Consider the following 13,141-nt stretch of genomic DNA (forward strand, 5'->3'; position numbering starts at 1 on the left):
CCCCAACAAGTTGCCAACTGTTTTCAAGTCCATTTAGAGAGTTATAAACCCGGAGATTGAACTTACATGGATAGTACCTCATCTTTAATTTTATTGCAGGGATAAGTGCCAGTGTCCTGTAACTTTAGCCCACAAACATTTGGGGGCATTTCCAAAACTAAACGCCATGCATGCGTTAAAGTGGTATAATTGCTGTTAATAAAGTGGTTTTATTTTAATTTTGAGCAAAAACCTCACAAATACAGCTACACACGTCATGGTATATACTGTATTAAAGAATTATTATTATCACAAACAAGTTTGTAAGTTTTTGATGAGCACCATAAATATGGTAAATATGGTATTTTTGTAATTACCAAGTGGTAAATTTTAAATTTTATTTATTATTTATTATTAAATTATTTTTTCCACAGATTTAGTACAACCTATAAATTAATGTTTAATATTAATACTATTTATTATTCATTTTATTTATTCATCTGTGCTGACGACTGTCTTAAAATAGTGTCATCTTCAGGGTTCTTAAACATCCAAGGCAAGTGCCCTGCAACTGAATACCAGTGGGATTTGAAAGAGTTTCCTAAACCATTCCCAGAGTTACATATGAATTAAAAAATAATTTGTTAATGTTAGCTACATATCTAAGCTTTAAGGCCTTTAAATCTAGATCAGGTTTATTTGGTACGGGGCACAAGCCATATTCTGCACTATTTTCTGAATAATACAGTTGGTTCATCATTTCTATGCACTTCTGTGAGGCAGTAGTGGACTAACATTTAGAGCAAGCAGACTTGTACATTTTTAGGATAAGCTGGAAAAGAAAAGAAACGTCATTACCTTCTATACTATACATCTTTAAACAGACCTTTAAGCTTAATTTGGTTTACTAAACTGCTTTTATGTTTATTTGAGTTAATAGTTAATATCACCAACTAAAATAATGAGTTCATATTGGTAGTTTTCAATTATATCAAATTACTTGTAATAGCATCATAAGGCATTCTTTATGAGTTTTTTTTAGTTACATAGAATAATGGATATCATTTCCTTAAACACCACTGACACAAAATAAGCAACAGGATGAAAGGAGGCTATGACCAAATCAAGTGAGAGACTACTGCTGACCAGGCACTCCCACTCTCTATAAATGAGGCAGCTCTGGATTTCTGCATAAGCTGATAGGCTTCCAGCACAGGTGAGTGTATTCTGCATGATTTGTTTTTGTACTTTTAAGTGTCACTTATTTCTTATGCATACGTTTGTGATATGCAGGTGGTATTCCATTTATGTACACTACTTATTAACTAATTACTACTGTCTGCTTATATTACTCTAAATACATGCTATGTCTCAGTTTGAAAGAAGGAAATGAATGGAGCTTTCATTCAAATGAATACACTTAGCATTTAAAATATTTCTAATCTTCACCCTCACCCTCTGATGTTCTCAAACTCTGAATTTAAGGAACTAAACTTAAATGTTAAAATCAGATAACTGAAAAAAGTTTTTGTGCTCATGTTTTATAGCATCTTGAGACTCTACCAGACATTGCATCACCCATTCTATTTTGGAAAGAGCTGAGGTAAAACACATAAGAATAAAACAACATAAAATCTCCAACAAGACGACAGAAGACTATAAGAACACAATGTTATTATGTTAACACTATCAAGTATTCTTTTGGACTTCCATCTTTTCAGTTGCGACTGAAGTGCCACAATGTCAGACGCGGAGATGGAGCAGTATGGCCCGGCGGCCATCTACCTCCGGAAGCCAGACAAAGAGAGAATTGAGGCCCAGAATGCTCCTTTTGATGCCAAAACAGCCTACTTTGTGACTGATCCTGAAGAGGTGTATGTCAAGGGCAAACTCACCAAAAAGGAGGGTGGCAAAGCCACAGTTGAGACAGATACTGGAAAGGTAGGTGTTATTCATTATTAACTTTTTAAATCTATTTAAACAATAGCTCAGTTCAGCAAACAGTTTATTTCTCATTGTATCTTACATTCAAACTGACACTGTGAACAACAATGGTGTCTAGTTCATGAACATGAGTTATTTGTAATAACATTAAAATCTGTATTTCCTTTTCAGACTGTCACCGTAAAAGAGGATGACATTTTTCCAAGGAATCCTCCAAAGTTTGACAAAATTGAGGACATGGCCACAATGACCCACCTCAATGAACCTTGCGTGCTGTATAACCTCAAAGAGCGTTATGCATCATGGATGATCTACGTGAGTTTCTACCACTCTATATCTCTATGCAGTGTTTATGTAAATATGCAAACATCTTTATCTAAATATTAACACTATGTTTATTGTCTCCACTATGACAGACCTACTCTGGATTGTTCTGCGTTGTCGTGAACCCATACAAGTGGCTTCCTGTGTACGATGCTCAAGTTGTGACTGGATACAGAGGAAAGAAGAGGATTGAGGCTCCACCCCACATCTTCTCCATCTCTGACAATGGCTATCAGGCCATGCTCACTGGTAAGATTCAAATTACAAGTCCTAAAATGTGCATATACAAAGTAGAACTTAGCTTACACAGATCCTTTTGTAGAAACAATGATAAAAAAATTCATTTGAAATGTGTTCTAGATCGGGAGAACCAGTCTGTCCTGATTACGTGAGTATTACACATATTGACGTTCAAGATCTTTATATAATGTATGATACTGAGGCAAAGTTTTGACAAATGTGTCCTATACTCCAGTGGAGAATCTGGTGCAGGAAAGACTGTCAACACCAAGCGTGTCATCCAGTACTTTGCAACAATTGCAGCTCTTGGCGGTAAAAAGGCTGAGCCAACACCTGGCAAGATGCAGGTAAAGTTGGGTTATTTATTAGAAGTGTTATCCAGAAAGAAAGTATTTTCAATGTATGGCAAATTGGACTTCTATATTCTCTTGCAGGGTTCCATTGAGGACCAAATTGTTGCAGCCAACCCTCTGCTTGAGGCCTATGGTAATGCCAAGACTGTGAGGAATGACAACTCTTCTCGTTTTGTAAGTAATATATGAAATATCTTAATATCTTTTACTGTTGCTGCTGAATTACAAAAGCTGATGTTATAAATTACATGGATCTCTAGGGTAAATTCATCAGAATCCACTTTGGTTCTTCTGGAAAGTTGGCTTCAGCTGATATTGAAACATGTAAGTTCCGTCCACAGTGTGTGTAAAGATTCATGTTATGAACTATAATGTGGTCTTCGATACACCAAAACACCATAATGTAATACAGAAGTCCCACATTCACCAGTGAAACTTGCTATTCTTAGACCTGCTGGAGAAGTCTCGTGTCACCTTCCAGTTGTCTGCTGAGAGAAGCTACCATATCTTTTATCAGCTGATGACTGGTCATAAGCCTGAGCTCTTGGGTATGCAAATATATTCCTTAAACATTTAAAACACAAGACACACCATCAGAAAAAAAACAATCTCATTGAATTTCTTTCTGCTTCTTTAGAGGCTCTTCTGATCACCACCAACCCCTATGACTATCCGATGATCAGTCAGGGTGAAATCACTGTTAAAAGCATCAATGACGTGGAGGAGTTTATTGCAACAGATGTAAGACAACAATTCAGTTATACCGATAGTATACTAAGCAAAATGCTTGAAATTCAAACAGTTTTCTTTCATTGCAGACTGCTATTGACATTTTGGGCTTCACTGCTGAGGAGAAATTGGGCATCTACAAGCTGACTGGTGCTGCGATGCATCATGGCAACATGAAATTCAAGCAGAAACAGCGTGAGGAGCAGGCTGAACCTGATGGAACTGAGGGTAAACATTAAAATAAACCACTCTCATCATGTCAATCTATTGTGGAAAATACTAAACACGTTAGTGTGTACAATACTTAGAAGCCTATTGTTTCTATCCACCAGTGGCTGACAAAATTGCCTACCTGTTGGGCCTGAACTCAGCTGATATGCTGAAAGCTCTGTGCTACCCAAGGGTCAAAGTCGGAAATGAGATGGTGACCAAAGGTCAAACTGTGCCACAGGTAAAAATATGAAAATGTTATGTTAAAAAAAGGAAACTATTTGGATTTTGAGATTATATCAAAAAATATATATTATTCCCATGCTTCCAAATTCTTTATTCTAGGTCAACAATTCTGTCATGGCTCTGTGCAAGTCTGTCTATGAGAAAATGTTCTTGTGGATGGTCGTCCGTATCAATGAGATGCTGGACACCAAACAGCCAAGACAGTTCTTCATCGGAGTGTTGGATATCGCTGGATTTGAGATCTTCGATGTGAGTAGTTAATACAATTTTGAGAAGTGTTAAAAGTCATCACTGTGTTGACATGATAATTAACACCTTTCCACAACTACAGTTCAACAGTTTGGAGCAACTCTGCATCAACTTCACCAATGAGAAACTGCAACAGTTTTTCAACCACCACATGTTTGTACTGGAGCAAGAGGAGTACAAGAAAGAAGGTATTGACTGGGAGTTCATTGACTTCGGTATGGACTTGGCTGCCTGCATTGAGCTTATTGAGAAGGTAAGTAGCTACTGTACTGTACTACTGTAAGACTCTTACAGTAATTTGTGTTAAATTAGTAGCTTCTGCTGGTTAATGTTTAATATATTTAACCTCTCAGCCAATGGGCATCTTCTCCATCCTTGAAGAGGAGTGCATGTTCCCCAAGGCCTCTGACACAACTTTCAAGAACAAGCTGCATGACCAGCATCTTGGCAAGACCAAGTGCTTTGAAAAGCCAAAACCTGCAAAGGGCAAGGCTGAGGCTCACTTCTCCCTGGTCCATTATGCTGGTACGGTAGACTACAACATTTCTGGCTGGCTGGACAAAAACAAGGACCCACTGAATGACTCAGTTGTGCAGCTCTACCAGAAGTCTTCAAACAAGCTGCTTGCTCTTCTTTATGCAGCTCATGCTGGGGCTGATGGTAAGAAGCCCATGAGTTCAAATGTTCATGTTAATCAGTTAAATATGTGGTTTTCATGTGGGCAGAAACATGAGCAGGAAAAAAATATTCTGATTTACTTATTCTTATTGAAAAAACAGAGGCTGCTGGTGGTAAGAAGGGTGGCAAAAAGAAGGGTGGCTCCTTCCAGACCGTCTCTGCTCTTTTCAGAGTATGTACTGTTTTTTCATGGGGTAACAATTAAAAACTACAGTTCAAGCACAAGTAATGTCAACTGATTATCGGGTGTTGCTGATCAATAGGAGAACTTGGGCAAGCTGATGACTAACTTGAGGAGCACTCATCCTCATTTTGTCCGCTGCCTGATTCCCAATGAAACAAAGACCCCAGGTAAGAAGACTGTATTACACTTTTGTGCATTTTGTGTCTTTGTGTGTAGTACAAAGTAACAAAAAGATTTTTGTTTTTAAACTGCACATTTACAATATCCAGGTCTTATGGAAAACGCTTTGGTCATCCACCAACTGAGATGTAATGGTGTGCTGGAAGGTATCAGAATCTGCAGAAAGGGATTCCCCAGCAGAATCGTCTACGGTGACTTCAAGCAGAGGTAACAATTATCTCAAATAATTAATTTCAGTTTCAGCATTAAAATGTTTTTGATTTTACTTTATTAGATTACTTTTAGCAATCTAATAAAGAATGTGAGTCCAAGAACTGAAATGCATCTAATTAAACACATCACTATTTTATATAGATATAAAGTATTGAATGCCAGTGTCATCCCTGAGGGACAGTTCATTGACAACAAGAAAGCTTCAGAGAAGCTGCTGGGCTCCCTTGATGTGGACCACACTCAGTACAAGTTTGGACACACTAAGGTTCATTCTTACATTTGATATTATCAAAGAATGAATTATGAAACCATCCTTTTGCATTTGTGTATGCTAACAACAGATATAAAAAAACATAGGTGTTCTTCAAAGCTGGCATGCTGGCTACCCTGGAGGAGATGAGAGATGAGAAACTGGCTATACTGGTGACTATGACTCAGGCTCTTTGCAGAGCATACGTCATGAGGAAGGAGTTTGTTAAGATGATGGAGAGGAGGTAAACTTATCATTGAGTATAAAAAATTGAATTTCCAGTTGAATAATGTACATGATTTTATATGGCTATCCTCCTTAGTTCTACAAAACTTCCTTCAATAAAGTGACATCACTTTCCTTTTTTTTCTTTTTCCAGAGAATCTATCTATTCCATTCAGTACAACATCCGCTCCTTTATGAATGTGAAGAACTGGCCCTGGCTCAAACTGTACTTCAAGATCAAGCCTCTTCTGAAGAGTGCTGAGACTGAGAAGGAGCTGCAACAGATGAAAGATAACTATGACAAGATGCAGTCAGACCTGGCTACTGCCCTGGCCAAGAAGAAGGAACTGGAGGAGAAAATGGTTTCATTGCTGCAGGAAAAGAATGACCTGCAACTGCAAGTGGCTGCTGTGAGTAGAATGAAATAACACATACACATGCTTTCTTTGGATCTGCACTAATTTATAACTGTAAATTAAAAAATTAAATAAATTTAATTATTTAGATTTAATGATAGTTCTTTAGTCCAGTAGAAATATGTGACATGAAATGAGTGTACATGTTTTACTGATTAAAAGAGCCTAGATAGTCTTCTTGTCATATCAAATTCAGAAAAACTGACTGTATTATTTAAAAATAGCAATAAATGTTAAAATATTGTGTAATTAATAATTATATTTACCATTTGTATCTTCAAAATGTACTATAGGAAGTTGAGAACCTCTCTGATGCTGAGGAAAGGTGTGAAGGACTCATTAAGAGCAAGATCCAGCTCGAGGCCAAACTAAAAGAGACAAGCGAGAGACTGGAGGATGAAGAGGAAATCAATGCTGAGCTCACTGCCAAGAAGAGGAAGCTGGAGGATGAATGCTCTGAGCTGAAGAAGGACATTGATGACTTGGAGCTCACCCTGGCTAAAGTGGAGAAGGAGAAACATGCCACAGAAAACAAGGTTAAAAGGATGTATTCATAAAGAAATTGCAGTAAATTAAAACAAAAAAGGTTGATCAATCATAGAATATATTGAAGAAGGAAAATAACAGACCTATCATGTCATTTCAGGTGAAAAACCTGACAGAGGAGATGGCATCTCAAGATGAGTCAATTGCCAAGCTAACTAAGGAGAAGAAAGCTCTCCAAGAGAGCCACCAACAAACGCTTGACGATCTCCAGGCAGAGGAAGACAAAGTCAACACTCTGACCAAGGCCAAGACAAAGCTTGAACAGCAAGTGGACGATGTAAGTAAATATTTTGATGTTCTGCTGTACAAACAGAATATATAATGTTCAATACAAATGCAACGTTTTATTTCAAAAGCTTGAAGGTTCACTGGAGCAAGAGAAGAAGCTCCGCATGGACCTTGAGAGAGCCAAGAGGAAGCTTGAAGGAGATCTGAAACTTGCCCAGGAATCCATAATGGATCTGGAGAATGACAAGCAGCAGTCTGACGAAAAAATCAAGAAGTAAATTTTTGATTTACATAATTAATCCTCTTTTCTCACATACTGCACTCCTACAACAGTACAAATTTATATTACTAAATGCTTTCTTGGTTTCCTCCTCAAGGAAAGACTTTGAGACAAGCCAGCTCCTCAGCAAGATTGAGGATGAACAGTCTCTAGGTGTTCAGCTTCAGAAAAAGATTAAAGAACTCCAGGTAACATTTGTTTGCATGAATATCAGAACTGGTTACTGAGAAAGAGCAAGTTTATTAACGTTCTTGATCCTACTGTGGGTACACAGTTTAGTCTCTTTTGGGCCAATTCAATCAAATTCTGTTTGTAAAAGTGTCAAAAATATTGTAGAAGAGTCACACACCAAAGGGCAGACTTAAGTGAATATCATTGATTATACATCTTTTGTGAGTAAAGCACATTTTCCAAGAATATCCTTTTCAACGTTACTTTTATCAAATCAAGGCTCGTATTGAGGAGCTGGAAGAGGAGATTGAGGCTGAGAGGGCTGCTCGGGCTAAGGTTGAGAAGCAGAGGGCTGACCTCTCCAGGGAGCTTGAGGAGATCAGTGAGAGGCTTGAGGAAGCTGGCGGAGCAACAGCCGCTCAGATTGAGATGAACAAGAAGCGTGAGGCTGAATTCCAGAAGCTGCGTCGTGACCTTGAAGAGTCCACCCTGCAGCATGAAGCTACGGCAGCAGCTCTGCGCAAGAAGCAGGCTGACAGTGTTGCAGAACTGGGAGAGCAGATCGACAACCTCCAGCGTGTCAAGCAGAAGCTGGAGAAGGAGAAGAGCGAGTACAAGATGGAAATTGATGACCTCAGCAGCAACATGGAGGCTGTAGCTAAAGCAAAGGTGAGTGGTTGAGAGTTTGTCTATAAGTCAAGGTTTTACCACTTTATTCTTAAAATCAGGCATAAACGTTTAAACTTTATCTTTAAATTGGTTTCACAGCTGGGAGTTGCTAATGTTTTTGAAACTAAACTTGTTTAATTTTAAAGGGCAATTTGGAGAAAATGTGCAGAACTGTTGAAGACCAGTTTAGTGAGCTCAAAGCCAAAAACGATGAGAATGTGCGTCAGCTGAATGACCTTAATGCACATAAAGCAAGACTGCAGACAGAGAATGGTGAGTTACCTGTAATGAAACCAGTGTTTGGGTGGAGCCCTCACATTCACATACTGATTAAATACTGATTAACACATTGTCCTTCAAGGTGAATTTGCTCGCCAGCTTGAAGAGAAAGAAGCTCTTGTTTCTCAGCTGACCAGAGGCAAACAGGCTTTCACTCAGCAGATTGAAGAGCTCAAGAGACACATTGAGGAGGAAGTGAAGGTATTACAACAACAAAGACACCAAGGAACATTTATTGCTGGTTACTGGTTGTTTTTAGATATGTAGCTATTGTCTCTTTTCAAAAGGCCAAGAATGCCCTGGCACATGCTGTCCAGTCAGCCCGCCATGACTGTGATCTGCTCAGAGAGCAGTATGAGGAAGAGCAGGAGGCCAAAGCTGAGCTGCAGCGAGGAATGTCTAAGGCCAACAGTGAAGTGGCTCAGTGGAGAACCAAATATGAGACTGATGCTATCCAGCGTACTGAGGAGCTGGAGGAGTCTAAGTAAACTGATCATTTCTACTTTTTCATACATCATATTTGCATATCCTATCACATATCATATTTGCTATGATTTTGTCTAACTAAACACAATCAAATTCTCCTTCACTACAGGAAAAAGCTTGCCCAGCGTCTACAGGAGGCTGAGGAATCCATTGAGGCTGTGAACTCCAAGTGTGCATCTTTAGAGAAGACCAAGCAGAGGCTGCAGGGTGAGGTGGAGGACCTCATGATTGATGTGGAAAGAGCTAATGCACTGGCTGCTAATCTTGACAAGAAGCAGAGGAACTTTGATAAGGTACATAATTGTTATAAAAGTTTACAAAACATAATGCTTCTACATTACTACCTAAAACTACCTATTATTCTAGGTCCTGGCTGAGTGGAAGCAAAAGTATGAGGAGAGCCAGGCAGAGCTGGAAGGAGCCCAGAAGGAGGCTCGCTCTCTCAGCACTGAACTGTTCAAGATGAAGAACTCTTATGAGGAGACTCTGGATCACCTGGAGACCATGAAGAGAGAGAACAAGAACCTGCAGCGTATGTTAACCTTTATACTTATTGTAAGAGGAAAAAGTAATGATGATGTTCTAACTCCTAAATGTGTAATTGGCTTTGGTTTTTGTATTGTTATTTCCTGCAGAGGAGATCACAGACCTGACAGAGCAGCTTGGTGAGACTGGAAAGAGTATCCACGAACTGGAGAAAGCAAAGAAAACAGTGGAGACGGAGAAGTCTGAAATTCAGTCAGCACTGGAGGAAGCAGAGGTACAACATCAAAATTTAGCTGGGAGTCAAAAACCATCCAGTAGTCACTCTAGAGTTGGACTAAACTGAACTTGAATTATACTAGTAATTAAAGGTATTTTGTACTTCCATTCTGATACAATAAATGATGGAAAAACTAAAAATTAAAATCTAAATTTAAATTAAAGTGTAATTAAATGAAATCTAATCAGCTAAAAGTTTTTTTTTTTTAGCATCGGTCACCTCATTTTTAACCAGTTAATTAAATAAGAAATTTTCGATAAGCTTAGTATTTAGTTATTACTGATATTATTGTTGAAATTACTCCAAGGGCACACTGGAACATGAGGAGGCCAAGATTCTTCGCGTCCAGCTTGAGCTCAACCAGGTCAAAGGTGAGGTTGACAGAAAGCTGGCAGAGAAAGATGAGGAGATGGAGCAGATCAAGAGGAACAGCCAGAGAGTGATTGACTCCATGCAGACTACTCTTGATGCTGAGGTCAGGAGCAGGAACGACGCCCTGAGAGTCAAGAAGAAGATGGAGGGTGACCTGAATGAGATGGAGATTCAGCTGAGCCATGCCAACAGGCAGGCTGCTGAGGCCCAGAAACAACTGAGGAATGTCCAGGGACAGCTCAAGGTGGGTTTTGTGTGAATGTTAGATAAAATACATTGACAAGTAAAGAAGGTTTTCTCATTTTTCCTCTTCATTGTCAGGATGCCCAATTGCACCTTGATGATGCTCTCAGAGGACAGGAAGACATGAAGGAGCAGGTTGCCATGGTGGAGCGCAGAAATGGACTGATGCTGGCTGAGATTGAGGAGCTGAGAGTTGCTTTGGAGCAGACAGAGAGAGGACGCAAAGTGGCTGAGCAAGAGTTGGTTGATGCTAGTGAGCGTGTTGCATTGCTTCACTCTCAGGTGTGTTTTCAATAATGGACCAGAAACTGGTATTTTTGGAAATCCATTACAAATATTATATTAAGGATGACTTTTTTTTAAACATCCAGAACACCAGTCTACTGAACACCAAGAAGAAGCTGGAGGCTGACCTTGTGCAGGTCCAGGGTGAGGTGGATGATGCTGTTCAGGAAGCCAGAAATGCTGAAGACAAAGCTAAAAAGGCCATTACTGATGTGAGTTAACTTAATGTGGTCCCGTTGAATATGTTTAATAAATAAAGCTTGTTTTTTGTTGAATAAAGTAGATACCATTTACTGTTTCAGGCTGCTATGATGGCAGAGGAGCTGAAGAAGGAGCAGGACACCAGTGCTCATCTGGAGAGAATGAAGAAGAACCTGGAAGTCACAGTCAAGGACCTGCAGCACCGTCTGGATGAGGCTGAGAACCTCGCCATGAAGGGTGGAAAGAAGCAGCTCCAGAAACTGGAGTCCAGGGTATGCATTATATGTATACATGAAGCATACATAAATGGTTGTTTTGGAATGTAAATCAAATGTTCAATGTTTTGAATATATGCAAAGTTGCTGTCTAACAAAACTATGTTGAATGATCAAATGACAGGTCCGTGAGCTGGAAACTGAAGTTGAGGCTGAGCAGAGACGTGGAGCTGATGCTGTGAAAGGCGTCCGCAAATATGAGAGGAGAGTGAAGGAGCTGACATACCAGGTCATTTATTTAACATATTTAAGAAAATAGTTGTAGTTCTTCATTTCTTTCTTCTGTTTCCGTATTTCATCTGTAACAATGCTCTATTCTTAAAGACTGAGGAGGACAAGAAGAATGTGATCAGACTCCAGGATCTGGTAGATAAGCTGCAGCTCAAAGTCAAGGGTTACAAGAGACAAGCTGAGGAGGCTGTGAGTCAAATGTTTTGTGACATAATATTTGAATATCTAGCACTATCAATAATGTTGAGAAAGAAACCACAGTCATATGAGAGAATATTTAAAAATATGACAAACTCTAAACCATTTACAGGAGGAGCAGGCCAACACCCACCTGTCCAGACTGAGAAAAGCCCAGCATGAGCTGGAGGAATCTCAAGAGCGTGCTGACATCGCTGAGTCCCAGGTCAATAAGCTGAGAGCCAAGAGCCGCGATGTTGGAAAGGTAATTGATTTGCTTATAATGGAAACGTACTATGTTTAAAATGTCTGTTTAACTTCACTGGTATAAACAATATAAAAACTTATGTGGTAAGAGTAAATGGCACATATAGGATGAACTCAACCATATAATACATATTATACAAATGGTTTAAATGTTCGAACATATGCTGATTTTTTTTTTCTTGCTTTTTTCCAGGCCGAAAGTGCTGAATAAGAGACAACAACCTCTTGGAACACTTCACAGCATTCATAAAATATGAACTAGCTGTTGACTTGTATTAATTCAATAAACTGTTTTACTGTATAATTTGCTCTCCATGTTATATTTTACGTGACATCAGTGTTCAGCACATCAGTTATTTGAAGCTGCATAAAATAAAATTAGTTGGGTGGGAAGTGCTTTTGGCGCATTATTAGTATATTTTTTATAAAAAAAGAATTGTAGTTCATACTCAAATGACAAGGTTTACAAAGCAGAAACTATGCCATCATACACAAAATATAACCTTCATAGACCCAACTAGACAGATGGATAATAACATTTTGTATGGAAATAAACATTTTATTTAAAAGATAAAACATGTGGAATATTATCACATATAACAGAATTAACCGGAATGGCAAGTATTTTTATTCCTAGAAGAATACAGTTTTATACAGTAATATATTTAAATAAAATTAAGTTAGTGTAGTCTTGATGGTACAACAGTTTACAAACACATTTTGGAAAGATGTGCCATAAGATTTCATAAAGTGATAATATTTCACCTTAACATAAAAAAATATACTGTACAAATGTTTCGGAAAATCAAAATTGTTAGTGTGATACTCTCAAATTCTTTGTGAAAATACAGATTACAGATCTTAATGTAAGTTAAGCATGATATACTACTGTATTTCCCATTTAACCCAAGCAGTTACACAGCTATCAACAAACATGAATTTTACAGAAACACCTCAAGACCAGAGAACTAGAGCAAGAGAGCAAGAAAACACAACCAAAGCATCACTACATTAATTACACAAAAGGTTCTTCAAACACTTACTGTAAGAACAAAACATTCTACATTCACTGGCTAAACACGTCATAGTGTCTGCCATGAAGGAAAGCATGCCTTGTAGCTGTGGTTAAAACAGAAGTCACTCATTAATGATGAAATCAGCCAACTACGCAGGCATATGTACCACCTTATATGTACTCTAAAAGTCTCTGTCAACAGTTTACTGACACTTGAGGCCAGAGATGGAGAT

At 38.5% G+C, this 13,141-nt stretch overlaps 1 protein-coding gene across 2 annotated transcripts; it reads left to right on the forward strand.

Moving 5' to 3' along the window:
• Positions 1–1,125: 1,125 nt before the first annotated feature.
• On the forward strand, positions 1,126–12,197 carry LOC113156549 (myosin heavy chain, fast skeletal muscle-like). Of its 2 annotated transcripts, XM_026351777.1 has the most exons (41): positions 1,126–1,195; positions 1,527–1,582; positions 1,701–1,920; positions 2,095–2,238; positions 2,340–2,496; positions 2,608–2,635; positions 2,723–2,834; positions 2,922–3,014; positions 3,101–3,164; positions 3,290–3,388; positions 3,478–3,581; positions 3,659–3,797; positions 3,902–4,020; positions 4,125–4,274; positions 4,357–4,527; positions 4,628–4,934; positions 5,054–5,124; positions 5,216–5,303; positions 5,406–5,523; positions 5,671–5,794; positions 5,887–6,023; positions 6,159–6,414; positions 6,714–6,956; positions 7,067–7,243; positions 7,323–7,468; positions 7,572–7,662; positions 7,925–8,314; positions 8,461–8,587; positions 8,676–8,794; positions 8,881–9,077; positions 9,189–9,372; positions 9,446–9,611; positions 9,715–9,839; positions 10,150–10,458; positions 10,536–10,739; positions 10,829–10,954; positions 11,045–11,215; positions 11,343–11,447; positions 11,543–11,638; positions 11,760–11,891; positions 12,087–12,104. In XM_026351777.1, the coding sequence occupies exons 3-41, from the start codon at positions 1,720–1,722 to the stop codon at positions 12,102–12,104; spliced, it is 5,808 nt and encodes a 1,935-aa protein (XP_026207562.1). In that variant the 5' UTR covers positions 1,126–1,195; positions 1,527–1,582; positions 1,701–1,719. The 2 variants fall into 2 exon arrangements, with proteins under 2 accessions (XP_026207562.1, XP_026207554.1); XM_026351769.1 differs by having other exon boundaries at positions 2,723–3,014; positions 12,087–12,197.
• The last annotated feature ends 944 nt before the right edge of the window (positions 12,198–13,141 follow it).

Source organism: Anabas testudineus, chromosome 8 (genome assembly GCF_900324465.2).
Source record: "Anabas testudineus chromosome 8, fAnaTes1.2, whole genome shotgun sequence".
Lineage (NCBI taxonomy): Eukaryota > Metazoa > Chordata > Actinopteri > Anabantiformes > Anabantidae > Anabas > Anabas testudineus.